General features: G+C 49.0%; 1 protein-coding gene across 3 annotated transcripts; it reads right to left on the reverse strand.

Moving 5' to 3' along the window:
• Positions 1-53: 53 nt before the first annotated feature.
• CCDC167 (coiled-coil domain containing 167) lies at positions 54-18570 on the reverse strand. 3 transcript variants are annotated; one of them, XM_059716937.1, is made up of 5 exons: positions 18465-18547; positions 7918-8136; positions 7720-7814; positions 4412-4464; positions 54-783 (listed from the first exon to the last, which is right to left on the reverse strand). In XM_059716937.1, the coding sequence occupies exons 2-5, from the start codon at positions 8008-8010 to the stop codon at positions 683-685; spliced, it is 342 nt and encodes a 113-aa protein (XP_059572920.1). In that variant the 5' UTR covers positions 8011-8136; positions 18465-18547; the 3' UTR covers positions 54-682. The 3 variants fall into 3 exon arrangements, with proteins under 3 accessions (XP_059572920.1, XP_019338576.1, XP_006271971.1); XM_019483031.2 differs by having other exon boundaries at positions 54-1006; positions 18465-18541; XM_006271909.4 differs by lacking the exon at positions 7918-8136 and having other exon boundaries at positions 54-1006; positions 18465-18570.
• Between the last annotated feature and the right edge of the window lie 5349 nt (positions 18571-23919).

Genomic DNA, 23919 nt, shown 5'->3' on the forward strand with positions numbered 1-23919 from the left:
CTGAAGGAAGAGCAGGAGAGGCAGAAGCTAAATGCATTTGCTTCTTCATGTGGTCACACAAAACAATTTAAACTTTACTTCAAAGTTTGTTTTAAAATATTACAGAGCAGTTTGCATTCCTGTGAGCTCAGCAGGCGCTTGCCTTTAAACCATCATGTGCAGTGTCAGAGACTTGTCTCTGGGATGTGCATAGGTACAGACCTCTCAAACCCTCCCCCTGCCCCCCTAAAGAGTCCTGAGGTTTAGGGATCAGCAACTGTTTGTATCTCTTACTCAATTCATTTATTTGAGCTGCAGGGAGTCAGCCCAGTCCATAGACCTGCCTTTGTCAGACTGACTCCTGGCCCCATTAGTGTTGGTAGGAACACGTTTTAAAATTACTACCCATGCTCGGGGCTTCTAGCAACCTTGGCAAAGGGACTAATGTCTGAGCTTCAGTGATTGGTCCCTTGTGGCAGAGGTACAGTAGTAGGGAAGCTCACCCCAGTTCTTGGCAGGCTGAGCAGAGAGGATTTCAGGCTCTAGGACTTTTCAAAAAGCAGCCAAGGTGCAGGGAGGGAGGGCCCTGCCCTGAAAGGGGAAAATAGGCCTTTCCTCTCCCTTAAATTGACGTGCATTTGCTCAGCTAAAAGACTGTGGCTTCCCTGATAGGACTGGTCATTTTATACTGGATGAGATGGCTTCATCTACATGTTGGCTGGTCTGTTTTGGCTAGTGGTGTCCGCGTCTCCTCTCCTCCAAGACCCTCTGCTGTTGAGCACAATAACGCCCAGGCCAGGGAGCCTGCAGATGACAATAGAGGAGCAGCAGTTGGAACACCTGATTACACTCGCAGGAAGGCACTTTGGTGAGAGAAGGGAGAGATGTTTGCAGCAGCCAGTGATGCAGGTTCTTCAACACAATCACATGGTCCAGCAGACATAAATAACAGTGATGAGCAGCATCAGGGCCATGGCAAGGGCCGCATTCTTGCGGTTTTCCTTACGCAGAATTCTCAGTTCTTTCTCTGCAAAAAAAAACCCCACACTTGGTGTGTGAGAGGCCACTTCCCTCCTATACTGCAGCACCCCCAGTGCCTGCTGCCTCAGGCAGGATTACCGCCCACATTAGCATGGGGTAATTCCTCTGCAGTTGTCAGCTGCCATCCTGGTGGGGCTACCTACTGGGGACCTGGCTCAGGTTTTCTTTGTACAGGCAGAGCTGACAGTCTCCAACTGCCTCTCTTGAGAGGGACTGGGCAGGTAAGAGGCTTGAAAGAGCCCTTTCCACTTCCCAAATTGCATCCTGGCCTGTTTAGTAATATCTGAAAGTTACTAGCTAACAGCTGCTGACTTTCAATCCAGTTGGTAGTGGGTAAGTGGTGGTCTTATTATAGGACCTACTTTCCCCTTTGTTGGAGTCTGTGGCCTGAAAGGGCCATCACAACAGGATTCCTCCTCCCCTGGAGATGGTTCCTGTGTGAAGGTGAAATGAGAGCTGGCCCTACCTTCCTGTACTTTTTCTGAACAGGCCTCCCAAGCTCTCAAATCTGGCATCTTTCATGAGCCACTATAAGAAATAAGCTTCCAGTCTCCTCTGTGCGTCACGGACTCCAAGCATGTATCCCTTCCTGGCTGAGCTTCCTATTGTGTCTCAGTGAATGTCTGAATCAGGACACAACTTGTGCTTCAAGCTCTTGTAGCCTTGGGCAGTCAGGAGCACTAGCACTTCCTGTTCTGGGAATGATGAATGTATTTGGCTGTCACCTATGCAAGCCACTGCCTCTACCCTTGGCAGTGCTCAAAGACTTCTGTGATCCTCGCAGCATCCCCTCAGATGTGCACATCTACCCCTTCCTGATCCCAGGGGGCTAGTCCCTGGAAGGTGAATGGAGGACAGTTCTGAGCCCAGCATACTTGTCAAAAATAATGGGCGCAGTTAGGTGAATAACCATTCCACTCATCTCCAAGCATTTTGTAAAGGCAGGTCAGTGCTGGTAATTCCATTCTACAGTGGGAAAAGCTGAGGTGCAGAGAAGTTCAGGGGCTGCCAAGAGCAGGCAACAAATCCATACCAGTCCTCTGCTTTACACAAGATCAAAATCCTACGCTGGGCAGAACAATCTTCCTGTGCTATTGAGTGAAACAGCAGCAAGCTATCTGCATTGGATATGCCAGGCTGGCCAGCAGCTCTGTCACAGCTGCCCTATGGCAATCTAGTGTTTCCAGGGAGAACTGCATGGTTACTGCAAGGGTAGGCTGAGCTTTCAGGGCCATTTGCTGGCTAACAGGGTCAGCATTGCTTGCTGTTGTTTGAGTGCAGTGCTCTGCCAGTGCTGCCAGAGGAGTCTGACTTCAGCAAGAGCAACAGCAGCCTGGCTGCCTGTTCTACTGGCCCCTAAGGAGAGGTCAGCATGCATGTGCTTTACCAAGAGGTGCCCTCACCAAAACCCACTTTTAAAATGAGAGTTGAGCTCCAGCTCTGGGCCAGTTCTCAACTTGGCAAGTGCTGCTATTGGGTGCTTCAGTCGGCCTTGTGTGCTGTGTCTCTCCGGAAGCCACCTGCGTCTCCTGAGCTATCAGGCATGCCTGACCCTAAGGACAAACTCCTATCTAGAATGAGCTGCTTGGTGCTGTAACTCCCCAGCAGGTGGCAGCACAACCCAGGCAGCTGGAAGAGTGCAGTAGTCCAGTAGGGGCCAACCTTTTTGACAGGCGTGCCACATATTACCCTCTTGCCTTTCCCAAGTGCCACTCTGCTCCCCTTCCCCTGCCCAGTCTCCTTCTCTACTTCCTGCTCTCAGCCCTGTGCTCCCTACCTGACCTGCTGTTTTGATTCCTTCTTCATGCCTGGTGCTCCCTGCCCGATCTCTGCTTTCTGCTCCCTGCCCACTCCCCAGCCTGTTGCACGCCACACACAAAGCCTGGCCATGCTACTTGTGGCACCCATGCTGCAGGCTGGCCACCCCTGCGATAGACAGCCCAAACCTTGCAGCTACTGCTGCCTGGGTCTGATGCTGATCCTGGCATCCTTACTCCTAGACCAGACTGTAAACCCTGGCTTCTGCTGTGCAGTAACCTGTCCTACAAGACTTGTTCCTCAGATTGAGGTAACACTGAAAGGCTCCACAGTAGCAAGACCTGAACGGACGCAGGCAACTGCATGTTGTATTTCGCAGGGCCTGGCCCCATTTGAACTTCTGGGGGTTGTGCTGCTGTTTCCCTGAAGGGAACAGTACCCAGCCCTACTCATTCACCTATACAATGGTCCTGTTTTGCTCGTTCTTGGGTTTAGGTCTGCCCAAAGGACAAACCCACGGAGGAAAACATCTACAGAAAGGGGCTGGTGCTGGGGGTGCCCTTGCAACTCTGCTCTGCTTATACTAAGCCCTGGACCCTCTGTGCCTCAGACGGAGGGAATGAGCACCCTCGCCTCCCACTCGTACCCAGGGATGTGGAGGACACCTGGTCCCTTCAGGAGCAGGCCTCAGCCCAGTGGAGACAAACTCAATGTGGCTGCATAACACTGTGTTGGGCCAGCAGGGGGCAGTCTAATGTCACTGCTCCTGAGCACTGAGCCCCAGGAGAGGAGGAATGGTAGAAAGGCTTCCTGCCTGGAGACTGAGAATAAAAAATGCGGAAGCCCGGACAAATGTACATCCCACAGGGTGTGGGAAGAGGTCTCTGAGCAACCATAATTCTCCAGGTCTAGAGGGATTTAGAGTTGGGCTATTATACATTTGCTTCAGCCCATGGTGGGGGGGTGTTGGCTGGAGGAGGCAGCATCCCCATTGTTAATAGAGGAGTTAAAACTAAACATCCAGCACGGGCTCTGCCTTTTAACTGCCTCCAGTGAGACAAAGGAGGGGAAATCATTCAACCTCACCTCTAGACCTGCTTGTATTGTTTCCATGCAAACCCAGAGGCCATGCTGCACTACAGCTACAGGGTACACGCTACAGCTTGTGCTGCAGGAGTTGTAGGAGGCGCTAACACAGTGGAGAACTCTCCCGGGTTCTCTGCTATGCATCTGTAAGAATTTTGGTTTTCAAACTCAGGCAGCAACTCTTCCCTCAGGAGGAGGGTTCAAATCCAGCTAGTCTAATTTGTTGGCCAAGGTTTTCCAAAGCAGCTAGGGATATTGCATGTCCACCTGCATGTTCTACAAGATGCCTTTGGCTGAAGTGGAAGGCTTAGCTTCTGAAAATCAGATCCCTGGAAGGTGCTTTGCTTTGGAAAACCTAGGAGAGAAAGAGCACAGCATCTCGCCAAAACCCCGCTACACAGATTTTTCTCAATCTCCCCTCACAGGCGCTGCTTTTTTGGCCGAGCCCAAGCTTAAAGGCAAAGTAGGAGAGAGACTGAGAAAAGCAAGTGTTTAAATTGGAAGCCAAGCAGCAGCCCAGGGTGTCTATTTTTAATGAAGTTCTTACCATAGCTTTCAGCTTTGGTCATTAGCAAAGTTTTCTCCCTCTCCAGTGACTTCCTGTAACAAAAGAAGTCTGTTATGCACAGGTACAGTACACATTATTTCCTTACACTAGCTTATACATTGGAGGAAAGGCTGCCCCAACAGAAGAGTTATGTATGATACTGAGAATGAGAATGTCCTGCTTTGTCTCTGGGGCAGGGGGTGGGGTGGGGAAGGAAGCTTAACATCTACCAAAAGGAGAGACTTGGTAGCTAGGTGTTTCTTCTCTCTAGACCCTGCTGTGTATGAATGACTTCCCTACTTTAGGGTAGCCTGTTTGAACGCTAACACGATACTCCATCCCCAGCTAAAAAGCAAGCCCTGGCCAGGATCAGCCCAAACTCATTTATGCAGTGGTCTAGCTGCTCCCTTGGGATTCAGATGATGGGTCTAATAACAGGCAGGACCCACAGATACTGCTTCCAAGATCTTATGGGCTCAGTTTGTCTGGCTTTGTGATGGAGGATGTGTGCTTTTCTGATCCAGTAAATGCCCACTGACTGGGCTGTACAGGCCATGCTGGGGAAGGGGTGAGGGGAGCATGTCCCTGTGAATGGGGCTAATTTGTGACTGACACAGTGGTGGATAAACAAAATCTTTTGCTTTTTTTGTTTCTGGGTCTCCTCAATAAAAAACTCCACAGCCTCCCTGGGTAGAAGGTAATGTTTCCCATTTTACAAAAGGGGAAACCTTGGTGTGGGCAAGGGAAGGGAATTTTTACCAGTCACCAAACAAGTCATCTGCAGCCTGGACTAGACCCCAAGAGTCCTCCCTGCCAGCCCCCTTGCCCTTACCACCAGAGCAGTTCCCTCCCCTGTTCCAGAGACAAAGATCAAGGAAACTGTCCTTCCTCCCTCCCTTTTCCACAGATACTGGGTTTGCACAAATTCCCTAGCTGGTTCATGGAAAGAATCTGAAGTGTGACACCAGTAGGAACCAGCTACATGACTGCCACGTTCTATGCTATTAGGACTGTGGATGATATAATAACAAAAACCCCCATGTATCTTCAGTTGCACAAAATGATTAATTAATCCATGGTTTAAAGGATAAAAGCAAAACAAATCGCCTGCAAGCAGCAGCGGTTCCATTACAGCGAGGACATCACCACAGCTCCTTTCAGACAGTGCGAATATAAATAAACATGCACCAACAAATTATCTCCCTGCTCTGAGCAGGTTCTGTGGTATTACTGGGAAAGCGGCAAGTGTAATAGGGCTCGTTGTTCCCTTCGAGGCTAAAGCAGGAACTTTTAATGGAAATGGATCCAAGCCTGACTGTACAGTTAGTTAAGTGAGGAGAGAAGGGCAGCCACAAGGCAGGCTACATTAATAGCGGGAGAGGGAATGGAAAGGATCTTAGAAATATGTGCAGCAAAAAGGGAAAAATAAGAGTTCAGCCCCATTAGGAAATGGGGAGAAAGACTGGCAGGACTGAGCCCAGAGTGTTGCTGTACAACTACTTAACAAACCTTCCTCGCTTGAGAAATCAAAGGAAAAGGGGCCAATAGGAAGGAATGGAGACCTCATCAATAGCTGGCCAAGTCTGAGCCTCTGTAGGACTGAATGACACAGCCCAGGGAATGAGCCACTGAGCTTACTATGAATCTATGGGAAGACTTGTTAGTGAGAGGAATGAAGGAAGAAAACACAATCCTGAATATGAGGCTGGGGAAACAGAACTACCTTAGTGATTTAGACTCGTCAGATTAAGAGCTATAACAGTGGAGAAATATTTAACGATCACCAAGCCCTTGTGAGATTAGTTGAAGCACAAGTGGCAGAATTTGATCGCTCTCTTGGTCGAATGGCCTGGTGAGGGGATAACACAGAACTGGGCACCTTCCCTGAGAAATCTGTTCTAAAGCTCCTGGGTAGGAACCTTATCATTATCACACAGCTTGGGAACTGACAGAAAGCCTGTGCCCAGGGTAATGTTAAATGGTTACACAATGAATTTGAGGGCAGGAGAGATGTCCATAGGGTTGCTGCTAGGTTTGTGGGGGAGGGAGATGGGCCTGGTGATATGACTTATAGGAAAAGCAGATGAACTCAGGACAAAGCATTTAGTGAGATGAGATTAAGGAAGGGGAGAAGAAAAGAGGCAGAACTTTCAACAAGTATTAATGAATGTAAACCCCAGCAAAGGAGAGAAATGGAGCATGGTGGCTCTGCGTATAACTAGGAGTAATGGTGGGAAATTGAGAAAGAGCATCTCAAAGAAAATAAGAGCATCATTCTTGGGGACAGTCAGGCCTCCTGCCAAGCCCAGAACCACTGCTGAGACACAAGCCCCAGCTCCGAATCTCACACAGATAGTCTGAAAGTGGCATAGAAGCATGCGTGCATCCAGAACCCCTCTGAACTATCTACACCACCTAACTGCCAAGCATGGGCTCAAGCGGAGCTGAAGCAAGTGGGCATGTCTTGGAAGGGAAACACTGTAGACACAGCATTGGAACCGAAAGGCAGAGCAAACTGTAAGGAACAGCGGCCATATAGGATGTAAATGGCTCCTATCTTCCTGCGTATAAAATGTAGATTTCAGTTCTGGGTTAGGAGGGGAGCAATAGGATAGTAATACGGAAATGGAAATGTGTCCCGTCAAGGCAGCAAGACCCCAGTTGCTCTAGCACCTCTAGAAGTGCTACAGGACCCAGTCACAAGGTTCCACTTGGCAGCAGAGAAGCAATCTAACCACATTAGTCAGGTTCAGAGATACAGTTAGGTTCTTCTAAACACCTGTGTGAATTGCTGCTGTAAGCAGGTTCCTGCATGCACCTGTGCTTTTACTGTGAATGAAATCAAAATTTGCTCCCCATATCCCCTTGGGATTATTCTGCCTGGGCTTCCACCACCTGGGGCAGACACTGGCTATGACTATTCCCAAATCCCTGTAGGCCTATCCAGGCAGAACTCAGATGGTGTAGCCAAGCTGCCTGCTACTATTCAAACCTCCATTCAGCTCCCTGGCCTCTTTCCTAGCAGCAAAGGGGTCTGAGCTCTGAAAATGAACAGGAAGGCTTCTACAAGCCTTCAGAAAAGAGGGTCAGGGGGTGAAAGCAATCTTAGTTTTCTCAACACATCATACCTTCCTTTGACAAGGTAAAAACAGGGCTGCCTGAAGCAAGTTCTAAATTGGGGACCCCGACATGGCAAGCATTGCAGCAGTGGCCCTATTGTTCAATCCGCTGCTTATGGGTATAACACAAGTGCACAGCAGCTGGCAAGAATACTGTCTGGTCTCTGAAGGGGAAGGGATCACCAGTACCTTTTTTCAGGACTCAGCTCCTCTCTGTGCAGTTTAAAGTCTACCTCCTCCATGTTTTGTCTGCACAAGGCCAGCTTCTCCTCCAAGCCATCAATCTAGAAGACACAGCAGCAGCCTCAGATTTCTCTCCAAAGGCCAGCAGCTCCACCCTTCCTGACTCAGAAGAAGGGGTGACAGCCCATCTGCTGTCTCTCTTACCTCCCAAATCAAACAAGCCACAGGGCTGCCTGCTGTTCTTACTGCTTTTTTTTTCTCATAGCCCCTAGCCCAAGCAGAATGCATGAGGGACATGGGACAAACCACAGCAAATGGGCATCAGTCACCCTCACAAGTCAGCGAAACCTCAATCCCAGACAGTCTTTGTGCCAAAACCCCAGACCAATGACTCCAAATGTCCTCAGCTGGTGCTGGCAGTCCCTGGAAAGCAGATGGACAATACCTCTTGTTAATCATAGGAAAACAGGGTTGAAAGGGACTCCAGGAGGTCAAAGGTGCAGCTCCCACCCACAGGTTAAATCGAAAGGATGCTGAGCTCTGCACACAGAAAGCAGGCTCAGCACACACTCTACTGGTGTTTGGTAGAGTACAGCCAGGACAGTAATCAGCACTGCCTCTGTCCTGCTGAGCACCATCTCCATCTTGCCCTGAACACTTGGCACCAGTCCCGACACAGCAGGAAGCTATTGCAGCTAACTAAAATAACTGGCTATTTGGGGAGCTCATTTATGTTCCAAGAAGCTGCATTCATTATAGGGTGGGAAGGAAAAAAACCTAATAAAGCAAAACCTGGCTGGATAAGCACCCATGAGTGATTGATATGTTTGAGCTTGGGGAGGACTCAGTCAGGAAGGAAGCATGCCAAAGCAGAACAATTCTGCAGGGAATCCTGCCTCTTCCAAGCCTGGTGGCCAAGATTTTATGCATCCTGAGGGAAAGCTCTGCCTTATAGGTTTGCAATCCAATTGGGGAAACATCAGGGAACAAAGAACCTGTTGTTAATAAGTTTGAAAATCATCACTAGCTCTGCTGCAGCCACAGCCCCATGCAGTCCACAGGCTGTAGAAGCAGGGCTGAGGCCCAGCAAGCTGCTAGAAGGACTAGGCCTGCCCTGTTGGCCTGGTGAGATGCTTCAGAACCTGGGAGCTAGCAGGTTGCATCAAATAACCTGGTGGAATTAAATGCAGCTGCCTTGGATTGTAGAGGCCAAAAGGACTGGTGTCCAGCCACACTGGAAGTGCAAAGGAAGAACACTGCCACCAATAATTACACAGGAAAATCAATAACTCTGATCCCTGATTAGCCAGTTACAGCTCAATCCTGGGCTAATTAACAATTCTCACACACTCTACTCTGGGAAAGCACACATAGGCTATGGCAGGGGCTGTCAAGGGAAGGGCAGCTGAGCTGACTATGCATATAGCAATAGGGGCAAGAGGGGATTCAGGCAAGTGGGTCAGCAGAGAGCAACGGGAGGGAGATGATGGAGCAGAGGTGGCTCTCACTGCAGCAGGGTATACACCTCTGTCTTTTACAGGACTATAGGTTCCAAGTGAGCAGCAGACATGTGGCTGCTGAGCTAATATGGGTTAAACTCCTGGCAGGCATCTCCAAAGAAACTGCAGAGATGGGTAGTAATTCCATGTTTTAATTTCACTTAGTCTAAAATAGTGGTACTCAACCCGTGCACTACAGGTGCCCCTCCCAGACCTGCAGCAATTAATGCTCCCACTGGTCCCCCACTGCCAAACTTCCAGAGCTGCAAGGAGCCCTGTGGGCCAGATGACATGGCTGTGCATGCCAGACTGTGCTGGCTATGTGGTGTCAGTCCACAGCAGGATCTTGCATGTGGGGCTGGGCCAGTGTGCAAAGTCATACGCATGGACTGCGTGCTGCCCCTGGCTTAAATCAGGCCTTCAGACTGACCCTCTGCATGGGATCTGGCTTGCAGACTGACCCAGTCCCACTCATCCTGCCCATGGGGTCAGATAAGTTGAGTGCCAGTGGTCTAAAACAAAGGTATGCTCCTACTGCTCAAGAAGGGGCAGAAATTCACTGTTCAGAGCCACACAAATGGCTCTGCTGATCTTGGGGCAAAGGAAGGGGGAAAAAATCTGTAGCAGACACACAGGGAAAGGAGAAGATCATTATGGTAGGACCCAAATCTCTTCCTTTGAAATCCTCCTTTTTCCCAAATCGTGGGCTGTGTTAAGAGGGGACTGGACTCAGTATTTCTGGGTTCTGTCCTGTCACTACTAATGACTTACTACCTCACCACAGTGGCAGCTGGCATACATGCCTCGGTTTCCCCACCTGTCAACTGGGGGAACACTACCAACTTCACCGGGACTAATGGTTGACAAAGTGCTTGAGATCTTCAGATGAAAGGCTCTGGGGAAGGGCAGAGTATAGTTCAGAGAAGGCTCCACTGGCACTATCCTGATACAGCAGGACCCACTGCCTTTGCTGGAGAGTTCAGATCTGGGAGCAAAGGCCCTGTGGGTATGGTCTACTTCTCTTCCCTGGTGCTCCTGGGGAGTGCTGCTTTTTAGCACATCCTACCCACCTGCTGCTGTTTGCATGTGACACACCTGGAATGAGGCAGCAAAGCTGCTTTGGGGGTGCCCTGCTGCCAATGCCTTTGAGATCTTTGCTTCTTGCATGCTTGACGGCTTGCCCACAAAAGCATTTCTGGATTGGTATCGTAGCAGGTAGGCAGACTTCAGAGTGGTGCTGCCCTCAGAGTGCCAGAGCAGCAGTTCAGACATATCGTGGCTGCGTGTGTATTTCTCACTGGCTAAACTGTCCAACCAGCCCCTTCCCTAGATACAGAATTAAAGGAAAACAGAACAGCAGGGGAAGAATCAGAGCAACCTGATGGAGGATGGCTTCTTGCTGGGGAATCTCCCAAGGGTGCCATAGAAGCTGAAACCACAGAACGAGAGAACCTGTAAAGCTTCTGCAAAATCCCAGGGGTAGCTCTCCTAGGAGCACACGTGCATTTGAACTAGCTGTGGGTGGAAAGCATTTGTTCTTGTTAACCGAAGCATGGGAAGGCTGGCGAGGTGCAACCCTGATCTATCAGAGGCCTGTGCGAAACAGGAGGGTAGCAGCTCAGGCTCCTTGTGAAGAACCACCCAGACCCCCCATCACAGCTCAAAATGGACAGGCCCTGAATGGCAGGCAGCCTAGCGAAGGGGTTGTAGAGACAATTTCCTCCTTCACCCTTGGTCTCTAGGGCAGGGATTGGGGCAAGGAGGTGGAGCATCTCCCTCCAGAAAAGGGATGAGGTGTAGAACATGGAAAGCTTTCCCTCTATAGTAGTCTTAGCACTGCTCGTCTTAGCAGGCAGTTAGAGGATTTCATTCAAGGAGACACTGTCAGTTAGTGCCAACCTCACTTTAAAACGAGAATTGAAGCAGGAGTTTAACATCCAGCACTGTGCGAGCCATTGGCACGGATGCTGCTGTCCCTCCTCAGGTCGCTGTCTTGCTACCTGACTGCCAGCTGTGCTTGGGGAGGAGGCGGTGGGAGCCCAGCAGGTCTGTACATGTCAGTGTTCGGATACCAGATGCATCCCTTGCTACAAGATGCACCGCCAGGCACAGAGCCATTTTTGCTGAATCCTGGCTTTGCTTTTGTGCGATCTGGAGGCCTCCTAGAATATGGAGGCTGGGGATGAATTTTAATCCAAACTGACTTGTATGTTTATTACAAATCTCATTTGCTCAGGAAGTCTTGGGCGGGAAGCCCAGAGCCTCTCACATGCAGGCAGAAAGGGTGAATGACAGCCCTTCTTACAGAGTTGAGCTGGATCCTTTTTAATACATTTTGTAATGAATTAATAAAAGCTTTCTTCCCAGCAGAAAGGCTAAAAGCACTTTTCAAGAACTGGCATCCGCCCTCTGCCTTCATGAATTCCCAATTAAGATGCTGGAAAACAGCCATATCACACACATGTCGACATCCAACGGTGTTTGGTAACGAGGTTTTCATCTCCTGAACCTCATAAAAGAGATCAAAGCCAAATAAGAGTCAGGGGCAAAAAAAAAAAAAAAAAAAAGCCTCCTTGGGGCAGCCCCTTGTCACCTGCTGGCAGGTCTGAAGTTGTTCTCTCCATTTCCAAGTCAGTAGTTTCCACGTCCATTGCTTCAGTTGGACTCTCAACCCAGCACAGAATAGATGTACTGAGATTCAGAAGCTAAATTCTTGGACTGAGTAGACTGCTTCACAACTTGTTGTGCTCTTACAATAGTTTTGTTTGTCAGCAAAACATTTCCTATGCTATCGATAAGTTCAGCAGACCTGGAAAGATCGACCAGCCACCTACTAGCCAAAGGCCTAAGCAAGTTACTAGGTGGAGGCCAATGCAAGAGCATGGCAGGCAGTCCACCAGGAAGATCCTAGTACTGTAGGCCTGAAAGCCGCCTTAGCAAAATGCCTATGCGATTTTGTGCCTTGACACAACTAATGCTACTAATACAAAAGCCAGTGGGTCACAGTTTAGGCTGACCTTTTTATAACTCACATGAGCAAAAAGTTAGAAGATCTGGTTTAGCAGTTCAAGACAGCAAGATACAGACAGCAGCCTGACAGAAAAATGACCATTGTAAAAGATGATTGGTGGATATTTATGACATAACCGTATCTGGTACATACAGAAGAAAACTGTAAAAAAAGCGTATAAAAACCTAGGGAAACCCCCCCCTAAATTGGGAAAGAGCAAAACCCAGGAAAAGAAACAACTACTGAACCCCGGTGTGGTGATGGATGCCTGGCCAGCTGAACTCACTATACCCAGCAGAAGGCTTGTGTAGGAATATCTTTGTTGACTGTTAGGACTTGCTTAGAAGTCGAGCGTTTTATTTAAAGCCCTGCTTAAACATTGGTATTGCTTACATGTTCAATAATACAGGATTTGAGACTGGAATAGTCTCACCAATGGATTCATTTCCATTCACCTCAACCCTTAACTAAATTTAGTACAACAGTACCTCACCACCAACTCCAGATGCTTGGAAGCAAGTAAAATGTGGGGGAGGGAAGTGCTGGGATTGCTACTAGGGTCTAGGACTTGAGCCATGACCAACATCTTTCCTATTAGCTTTTGGCTAGTAGCTCTCTCTCACTTCTACTCTGAAGACTCCTGTAATTATTTCAACAATCAACTATATCCTATTTTTCCTAGCCCTGTTACTGCTTTAAGGGAAGCAAGAGCTTCAGCCATTCATCTACCTTCTATTCCTGGAGTCCTTCCTCCTCCACATAAACAGCTCTAGCATCTACCACAGCTGCTCATCATCTTCCCTAAAGCAGAAGAGACGCACCACCCACAAGGTTCTGGGGCATCCTCACGAAACTAAACTTCCCTTGATGGCTGGGGTTCAGGGAAGAGTCTTGCTACCCTCTCTCTGCTGTCAGGGTTCAGGCTAGGTCTGAGGGCTGGTCCTGTCTCCAGTGTTCTCTGCCTGAAGGTTTGGAGCTTGTCCACAGACAGAAGTTGCTGGAGTTTAACAACAAGCATGATGTGGACATGCTTGCATCAATTTAAAACAGACCCAGATTAATTTAGCTTACTTTTGTAAGCAGAACCACTGCTTGCCAGGTTTAAGCAGATGCAACGATATCCACAAAGGGTTTGGACACATCTTTATCTCGATGTGATCAACCTTTCCCCCTGCTTAAAAAAAAAACGACAGCTCCACAGCAACAAACAGCTCCACGCAATAACTTTCTTGACTCTAATGTAGAACTACTGCAGGAAAAATGAGGGGTCAAACTTACACCAGTGTAAGTATCTTATGTCTGCATCTTAATCGGGGGGGGGGGGGTTGTAGCCATTTGCTCAGTACAAATGATCTGTAAACTTCTCCCTTGCCACGCAGTGGCGAGGTGCTGCCATATCCCAGAAGGACTGCTCGCGTCTCTACTTCAGATCCTGTTGTAATTTACGCTGGTGTGCAAAAAGTAGCTTAAAATACACTGGTGTAAACATGCTGTCTGTCCAGGCGCAAAGTCACATCTGTATGTCATCATCACACCTTTAGCTAAACCAGCATAACTATGTGTTTGGGACAGGCCTTAGAAAGACAGCCTTACTTCAGGCTATATTCAGTTCCATATGGAAAATTTACTTAACTGTTATAAAGGCATGTTAGGTAGGTAATGATGTTGACAAATGAACAATTACAATTATCTAGTAAAGCTGTGGCTGTGAGGTGTTTGGGTATTTCATTCTGAAAACTCAGACTTCAGTCCCTGTGGCTTAAAGAGACTGCGAGGTTTTACCGTTCATAAATATTCTGCTGTAAGAAGGGCCTTCCATGTGCATGTGTCTGTGTGCATGTCCACCCATCCATGACTGCAGCAGGAAGGATTTCAGTATTTAAGGCACACATTCATAGACAGATGTCAAGTCTCAGGCAGTAACAGTCCTGCCCTCCAAAACCTAACTGGAATTGCCTGCTATGCTGCCAGCTAATGCTCCATCCCTCCTCCTCCCATAGGTGTAATTGGGTCACACTCTCTTTATACGCTGCCTTCTCAGAGAGGGAAGGCACTATTATGTCTCAGCTTGGCTGTCCCATCTTTAGACTGAACATCTAAATCAGTTCCCTCAACTCTTCCTGTTACAGCTTACTGTCTAAGTCTTTTTTCATTTATCCTCTAAACTTCCTGTTGGTTTGTTACCACTGAAATATGGTGCCCACAGACAACTGCTGTCTCTAATTGGATGCCTAAGCATGACCAGGCAGAGAAGAAAACTACCACACGTTGTGCTTCTATCGAAGTAGTTCAACAGGGCTTTGGCTTCTTTCAACACTGTGGCACACGAAGCAGCAATTACAAGCCCCAACTCCTTTCCACAGGTGCTCTTGCCCTGGCTGTATTTGTCTGCTTTGTATATGTTCAATTAATTACATCTGTTTCCTCATCTCTCTCTCTACTCATTATGACTAGTTCTGGTTCAGGTCTTCTATTCATTAGGAACATATCGACTTCTGATCCCATTCCCCAAATCATCTGCAATTGTCAAGGTTGAGCCGCAGACCCGCCATTGTCTCATCCAAACCTGTTGCAAAAATATTGGCTAGTCCAAGGCCCAGCAGAATACGCTGCTTCAAAGAGACCTTGGCACAAATACCGCAGAGAAAGGTAATCAGCAGTGGTAGGCAGGGTAGATTTGTGCCTTACAGGCTAACTAGATCAGAGATGTACAGCATAAGATTTTGTGGGCCTAAGATCACTTCATCAGATGCTATGAAAAGACATGCACAGAGCAGCACATCAAAGAGAGTGATTTGGATACAAAAGACAGGGGAGGGAAGAAGGGAGACGGGGGGAGAAAACATGCTGTGTATGTCCTTTCACAGCTTCTGATAAAGTAAGCTCAGGCTCACAAAAGCTCATGCTATATACCTCCAATTTAGCTAGTCTATAAAGCACAAATCTACCCTGCCATCTAAAATACCACAGGCCTATTTGATGTGGTCATGGGCTTAAGCCCATCACAAAAAAACTATAAGCCTCCCTTAATAAGGGAGGCCACAGGGGACAGACACATCAACTGATTTCTTGGGGCAACTAAAAAGAAATCAGGAATGGAAGCGAAGTGATAAGTTAATAACAAGAGATCCAGAAGGGGACACCAAGTAGACCACACCATCCCCTGAACAAGTCAAGGGAGCCTGTGGATGTTAACCAGTGAAACTGCCTGGTGATGTGAGTGGAGGAGTGACAGGAAGACGGCTCCACACTCATCTGGGTTCCCCCCAGCCAGAGCCTTCTTTCTGGTCTTGTAGATCAGTGTTTCTCAACAGTCATGGAGGTGGGACTTCAACTCATTGCTGGATTGAAAAAAAATCAGTTGTTTGCACTTTGAATAGATGAATCAACAGATATCTCATACAGTGCAATTTTGTGGGGGTTTATTTTTATCATCGTGGGACCAGGGTTTTTTGACAAAACAGTTAGTGGGATGTAAGGTGCAAAAGGTTGAGAACTGCTGTTGTAGATGGCCAGCTTGGCAGTTGAGCTGGAGGTCCCAGGGCTTGGTGGGGCCACGGATGGGGAATGCGTAACAAAACATGGTGCGGGAAGAAGTGCAGGCAAAACCTCAGCAGGAGATTCTGGAGGAGGCAAAAGAGGGGCTGCAACCTGGCACACTCGAGGTAGCTATGGGCCAGGGTCTTCCTCGGTTGGAAAAAGGGGCAGGTGTAGGGGTGGTCCCTAGAGTGCGTCAGATACACGCCTGTGATGACGACTCCGTGGAGGAGCCACCAGCTGAGGTCCCTGGTGGTTCATGGGATCCAGGTGGAATACAGACTTGCCTACTGGGGACCCTCCCCTCCACCCTCAAGTAGGGTGTCCCACCACTTGTTGTCGGGGCGGGATATGAGGATGGGATGATGGCTTATGTAGAGCACAAGCCTGTAAAGCTGGCAGCGGTGGGCTGTTCAACAGTAGACCAGCTCGGCATCCCCCAGCCTGCTAAGATGGTGGGGCAGGGAGCAGTGGGACCTGCCAAGGCAGTAGTCCCATGACTAGCTCTAGAGAGCTGGAGAATACCAGGGGTGGGGACTGCTCTTGTACAGGACCTGGTTGATATAGATGAGGGCAGTGGGCGGCAAGGCAGCCTTTATCTCGTGGAGTAAGCAGCAGGGAACACGCAGCGTGGGGTTCTGGACGAGGCAGTACAGGGACTGCAGCCTGGCACACTCCAAGTAGGCATGTGCTCGGGTCTCCCTCTGCTCACAAAACAGGCAGGTGTCAGTTGCATCCATGAACCATACCAGGTTCAGGCCTGTGGCAATGGCCCCGTGGAGAAGCCACCAGCTGAGGTTCCCAGTGGCTCATGGGATCAAGGTGGAGTATAGACTTGTCCACTGGAGGTCCCCACCTAGGGTCTCCCACCACTTGTTGTCTGGGCAGGACGTGAGAACATAACGGTGGGTGGCACAGAGAACAAGCGTGTAGAGCTGGTGGCAGTGGGTGGTTCAAAAGTGGACCAGCACGGTGCCCCCCAGCCTGCTAAGACGGTGAGGTGGGGAGCGCCATGGGGCCTGCCAAGGCAGCAGCCTCATGACAAGCTCCAGAGGGCTGGTGGACACTGCGGGGTGGGGACTGCCCTTGCACAGGACCTGGTTGATGTAGGCGAGGGCAGCGGGGTGGCCTTGACATCCTAGAGTAGGAGGCAGGGCACATGCAGAGTGGGCAGCTCCATGGCCAGCTCAGCAGAATCTGCCAACCTCTGCCTGGCATAGTCCAGGAGGTCCCTGATATGGGTGAGGTTGGCCAGGACCATCCTTTGGCACACCCAGGGCACCTCCATTACTGACACCACCAACCAGTGGATTTTTAGCAGGGGCCTGGCAAGGAGGCTGGTGCACTGGGTGACCATTTCTGGGAACCCGGAGGCAGAGACCAGCCTCTAGGTTCTGAGGAGGTGGAGAACAAGCATAAATGAGGTTTAGCAGCAACAGGCACCTTCTACAATCTTGAAGATCAGGAAATCCCCAAATAGGAGACTTCATTTAAAATAGTCCCTTTTCCCACTCCTTACTTACAAACACTGACATCTGTCATGCACATATGCTGGTTTAATACTACAGAGCTTTTCATTAGGACTAAGCTGCATCCATGCTGGCCCTTGCTGTGGAGAGATTAATTACATAGGCCAGGCTGGCTTTTTTTTAACTATAGGGCAGCTGGTAAAGGCAGGGCTGCAAGTGGTCTCCATAATCCACTGTGAGCGCCCTTCTCCAGAGGCCTCCAGTAAAAGTGATTCTGCTCGTGTCTATCTAAGACTCTGCCTACACGAGGCTACGTCTGCTGGCAGACAGCAGCCACCACATGGAAGCCATCAAAGCATATTCCCACCCACGTGCCCCTGCTACAGCAGTGAAGCCAACAAGGGGGAAATGCACCACACCAGCAGGCAGAAGGTACAGGGCAGCGCACGTGTCGTCTGCAGGTCAGAGCCTTCTCACTGCTCTGTGAGTTTCTCAGATCCTAGAACAGGCGACAGATGCCAAGCCAGGCCCAGGCAGAGCTCCCCAGGCTGGACAGCAGGATGCAAGTCTGGCACAAAGTCCCACGGCTTTCCTACAAAGCCACCCTGTCTCAGCGGCTGCCCAGCAGGGCCAGTTCCAGGAGCCTGGCAATTGCTGGGGCTTGCTTTCACACCCCAGCCTGCTGGCTCTGGAGGGTTTCTGGCTGACCACAGGTTTCTGCTTAAACCAAGACACCGTGGCCTCCGAGCTGGGGAATTTCAACCAGCTGAAAAATACTTGCCAGGAGAGAAACCCCAGCCTCAAGTCCCATCGCTTGCTTGGCCAGAAAACCAAGAGGGAAAGAGATGCAGGAGCAGATAGGGCATTGCTGGCACACCCCGTAGAAGGCACCCTGCTCACCCCAGGGCTTAGGGGCTGCAGCACCACAGGGGGCAGCAGAAGTGAAGAGCACACACCAACTGCTGAAACTTCCCTAGCCTGACGAAGGGTTTTTGAACCCGAAAGCTTGCTTAATAACTATTCTCCAACTATTTGGGTTGGTCTAATAAAAGATATCAGATTCACCCAAGGAACCTTGTCTGCCTATAGCAAAGGGCACTTTGGGGGGTGGGCTTGGGTCAGAGCTCAGCACCCTCCACCTCCCCACTGCTCATGCAACACTGCACTTGCCCCTCCACCCCAGCCTTGCCCTTGCACATACTACCCCCCTCCCTCGACCCGACACTAACCCCTCACCTCCTGGGCCACGCGCAGCCCCTCTCGCTTCTTCTTGACCATGATCCCGGCGTGTCCTGCGCCGCGCATGCGCACAGCGCCCCCGGCTCGGGACTGCCACGCACCGCCACTAGAGAGGGGAAACGGAGCCCAAGGCGCTCGCCGCCATCTTTGTGAGGGTCATCAGGCGAAAACCGACGCCATCTTTGTTGAGGGGCAGAGGGAGCTCTCTAGCGGGCCTCTCTGGCCACCATCTTTGTGAGGGGCTCGGGTGGAAAGCGGAAGCCATCTTTGTGAGGGGATGGGACCTAGTGCTAGTAGCTGCAGCATCAGAGCGCAAAGGGACCTGGGCATGGGAGTGGTTCCCTGTAGTGCACGAGGCTGGGGTGTGTGTAGAGGATACCTGGGGTGACATAGCAACATGCCAGTTGCTCCCATCATGCTCAGTGCTGCTGGGGAACTGGTGTCCTGGGGCTGGCTGGCCAGCAGCGGGAGGGGGCATCTCAGGGACCACTTGCCAGCAGCTTTCCTCCCCTGCAGCTGGCCGGCTGCAGGGGAGGCACTGCCTAGTCAGCCCCTACAGTGCAGGTGGCCAGGGGGTGGAGAAGAAGGTGCAGTAGTAGAGAGATGAACACATGGATTTTAAAAAATGGGGTATGGATGATGAGGGGAGTCATCACCTAGAACACGGCACATATTTCTGTCCAGAAAAGAAAACTAGAAATTTTAAAAAAGAAACCAGAAGCTTTAGTAACAGGCTAGGTAGGCTGAGGGCTGTCTAATGCCCTTGCAGATGGAAGTGAAAATAAACACAACATAATTGGAGTGAGTTCAAACCAATCTTTGGGGCTGTGAAATAGAAGCTTCCTCACCAGGAGCAGTGGACAGACAGCAGCATTGCAGAACAAAGGAAAGCTTGGTGGGTGGAGCCTCAAGACCATTAAAAAGAAGAGAGGGCTGTTAATACTGGTGGGATGAAGAATTTAGAAGGGGTCAGGTAGATTATGAGGAGCCATGAAGTCAAGTGACACCCTCAGTGCTGCCTGACAAGAAATGCTGCTACCATGGCCAGGCAGTTGGTTTTATACTTTGGGTGGAGCAGGAGTCAAAGAGAGGTGCAAGTGCACCCTGTCCCTGAAGGAGCCTGCCACTGGGCAGAGCCCGCAGCCAGGTTTTCCATCATCATTGGCACAGTGCCTAACACATGTATGATGCCAGCCAAGCCCCTTTCGAAATATTTTCATTACGCGCTTCTGGTTTTGTCTCCCCACTTTGTACATAGTATTTTGAATATGTTTTCTCATCTTCACTATCCCCTTGTGCGCTCATTTAAAAGCAAAACAGAAATCTAGTCAGGACGTTTTTGAGCAAATGTACCCAAGAACCAAATGGAATTCGTGGAGTTTATTCTCTTCAAACCTACCTTGGTTGTTAAAGCTGGAGCTGATGGAGAAAACATGTTTGTAACATCAAGTTATTCTCCAATTCCAGTGAGCTCATACCATGTACACATTCAGAAAATTTGGCCTGAGGGCAACCATGGACATGTACAAAGGAAACAAGAGAAAGCTCTGAGCTACTGGTAAAGGAAGGTAAGAATGGAAACCTTATGTAAGATCATAGGAACGTTGGGGTGGAAGAGACCTCACAAGGTCATCTAGTACAGCCCCCTGCTCAAGGCAGGAACATCCCTGATTTAACCATCCCAGTCAAGTGTCAATCTAACCTGCTCTTGAAAACTTTCAAGGATGGAGAGCCCACAACTTCTAGGTAGCCTGCTCTGATGCTCAACCAACCTTACAGTCAGAAAATACCTTCTAATCTCCAACTAGAGGTGCACCGATATATTGCTCCATATTGGATCGGCACTGATAAAAGGAAAATTAACATTATCAGCAATCGGCTTTTTTTGCCTGGTGTAGCTGATAATGACACCAATAAATGCTGCGTTCAGGTGCTCAGCCGCAGCTTGCATATGGCCAGGAATGCAGCCCAGCAGCTTGCAGAGCAGTGTCCAGCCAGTAAGTTTGCAGAGGGGAAGGGGCAGAGAGGAGGGAAGGGGTGTGGCCAGGGGCAGATTGAGGCCCCCCATGGTGAGGCAGGGAGCGGGGCAGGGGCAGATGCTGCCCAGCTGGATTGGAATGCAGGACGGAGCTACGGGCGGCTTTTATGGCGGGGTGGGGAGAGGGGCGTCTCCTTGCTGCTGTGCACAACCCTGGGCAAGACACAGGATTTGTGTGCAGGGCAAGGGCGGGCTGCCCACTGCAGGCTCAGGGCCAGATGCTGCACCAGCCTCTTCCCAGCAGTGGGAGCTGAGCTGGGGCTGCACTTGTGGCAGGCGGTGGCAGTGCTGGGAGCAGGGGCTACCCCAAAATTCCTCGTAGCCCCCTGTAGTCCCCCCTCCCAGCACCAACACCCTGCTCCACCCACCCCGAGCACAGCCCTGACCCAGCCCCCCCGCCAGGAAGAGACCAACGCAGCCCCTGGTCCTGAGCCTACAGCAGGCAGCCTGCTCTTGCTCTGCGTACAAATCTGGGGGGGGTCACATGCCCCCCATGCCTCCCCTGGAGGTGTGTGCAAAGGTGGGAAGCCACCCTCTCCCCACCCTGCTGTGCCCCCCGGATGAGCCACCTGCAGCTCAGTCTCACTCCCAGTGGGGTTGCATTCAATGCCCTGGCTGGGCAGTGCCTGCCCCAGCCTCACTCCCTCACTCACCATGAGGGCCTTAATCTGCAACCCCCCTTTCCCACTCACAGATTTAACAGCCAAATGCTGTTCTCTGAGCCACCTGGCTGCATATCAGCTATTGGATCAGTATCAGCTGATATGGCTGGTTAATAATCAGCCATCAGTATTGGCTAAAAATTTTTTTTATTGATGCACCCATATCTCTAACCTAAATTTCTCTTGCTGCAGCTTGAAGCTGTTGCTTGAGGGTATATTAATAAGCTTTTACAGAAGCAGAATGTTGCCTGCCATGGTCCTCCTGTTTTACCTGTGGGATACTGCTTCAGGCAGGGGTTGGACTAGATGACCTATGGAGGGCCCTTCCAGCCCTATTTCTCTATGACTCTAAGGCTATGATTCTTAGGCCTGCTACAGACAGTACCGGTATAAGTGATCAGAAACCAGTCTATACCTGTAACAGAACAGAGTTTCAGCACACACAGACTAGTTTAAAAATGGCAGAATCAGTTTGAGATTCCACCACCACCACAAAAGGGCAAATGTGTACTCTGTTCATCACCAATCTAAACTACGCCACTTACAGAAAACCATGTAACTGACACTGATTTTGCCTCGGGCTTTTTGAATGTCTGTATGTAGCTTTAGTCCTGTCCTCTACAACCACACAGAAAAACTCATCTCCATCCTCTCTGTAATCACCCTACTTTCTTAACTGTAGTGACTACTAAAGAAAAGAGGTACAGATTAAATTTGGTCATTTTTCTCCCAAAGGTAGGGCATGCTCATACTCGCTTCAGGCCTCTTTCCCTTTAGGTTCAAAGTAAAGTACAGATATAATAGGACACTATGGGTATGAGGACCCAGCTCTTGGACTCCTGTAATGAAATCACAATCTTTAAGCAAATCTTTATACAGTTTATGTTTCTATCCTCTTAACATGTTAAAACTAAAAGAAAACAGCAGTTGTCAATAGGGAGTCGTCATTTCTATATTTCTAATGGGATACTGCAGGGCCTAGTACTAGACTAAATGGCATTCAGCTATTTTTTTATCAATGATCTGGAAGTAAATATAAAATCACTGCTGATAAAATTTGTGGCTGACACAAAAATTGGTAGAGTGGTAAACAACGGATAACGATAGGCAGTCATACATAGTGATCTGAGTCTCAGCCCATTGAAACAAAATGTGCTTTAACGCAGCCAAATGCAAAGTTATGCATCTCAGAGCAAGGAATGTAGGACAGGAGGGAAAGGGGGGCTGTAACTTGGAAAGCAATGATCCTAGAAAGGCTATAGGGGTCACAGTGAACAAGAAACTATTAATACAGTGTCAGTTATGCTAATACTAGAATTTTATGTCGAGTTCTGGTGTCCACTTTTTTTAAAAGGAGGTTGAAAAATTGGCAGAGAGGGTGCAGAGAAGTATTTAAAAAAAGCTCAAAAGAGAATATGCCTTAAAAATTATACTGACAGAGCACAATGCAGTGCCATGCAGATACACCCATAGTGAGAGATTTAAGGAGCTCAGTCTGTTTATCAAAATGAAACTGAGGTAACATGATCACCATATATAAATACTTTCACTAGTCCTAACAGGCTGTTTAATTTAGCTGAGAAAGGCATAACAAAAAACAATGGTTGGAAGTAAAAGGCAGACTAATTTAAATGAGAAATTAAGTTCAATTTTATAACAGTGAGGGGGGATTAACCACTGGAACAAACTACCAAAAAGCACTGGTGGATTCTTGGTGTCTTCAGAGCAAGACTGGCTGCCTTTCTGGAAGTTATGCTTTAATTAAACACAAGTTATTGGGCTCAATAATGGTGTAACGGTGTGAGATTTAATGGCCTGCAATATATAGATAATGATCTAATTGTGTCTTCTGGCCTTAAACACCCTGAATCTATAAAAATGTGAACCAAGCATAACTGATACTTGCCTTAGTTTGTGGGCAGCCTGAAACAATGGCTGATCAAATGGCTGAACTTTATTTTAACTCTGTCTCTCTTTTGGGATTGCCACAGCTTTGCCAGCAGAGTTCCTTAGTGGGCATGTGGTGTTTGGCAGCAAAGGGGATTTTTTTGGCAGCTATGCTAGCCAGTTCCCTGAACCATAGAAGCTCGCTTGGCAGAATCCCTCTTTGGTTGGGATTGCTATGTCCAGCTGGGAGCATTTGCTGTTTTGGCTAGGTGGCACAATCTTTTCACATCCCTAGCTGACATATGTAGGCTGGCAACATTTTGCAGATTAGGGTAAGCCTCTGAAACCTGCTGCCCTCTCCTGGGACAGTCAGCATTATGGTATGAGCACAGAACCATTGGGTATATTCATGACACCAGATTGCCTTAAATTGGCCCTCCTTCCCTGACCATCCTCTTATCTCAGTTCTATTGCCACCCCATCCTATTTTCTGCTTTATTCTCCTTTCACTTTGGTATTTGTGAGATGATCTCCTTTATTACAGGGCATTCCCACATGAACTACAGGCAAAAAAAGAGAGATATGTGAGAGAGAGTTATTATTATGCTTTTATTACACACTGTGCATTCATGGACTATCATGTTGGCAGGCCTCAGACTCGATTTCAGGGGACTGCAGCCAGTCATCCTGGTGAGTGCTGCTGCTGAAACATAGTGACAGTACACTATAATGGGGGCCCTTTTAGTGTTGCTGGAGGCAGATGTGCTCGTTTTGCATCCATTTCCAGGAGGTTTTAAGCATATGCACCTTTGGCAGGAGGTTCGTACTGGGAGTTTCAATGAGAAATTTAAAACCCCCCTCAATC

This window comes from Alligator mississippiensis, chromosome 1 (assembly GCF_030867095.1).
Source record: "Alligator mississippiensis isolate rAllMis1 chromosome 1, rAllMis1, whole genome shotgun sequence".
NCBI classification, from domain to species: domain Eukaryota; kingdom Metazoa; phylum Chordata; order Crocodylia; family Alligatoridae; genus Alligator; species Alligator mississippiensis.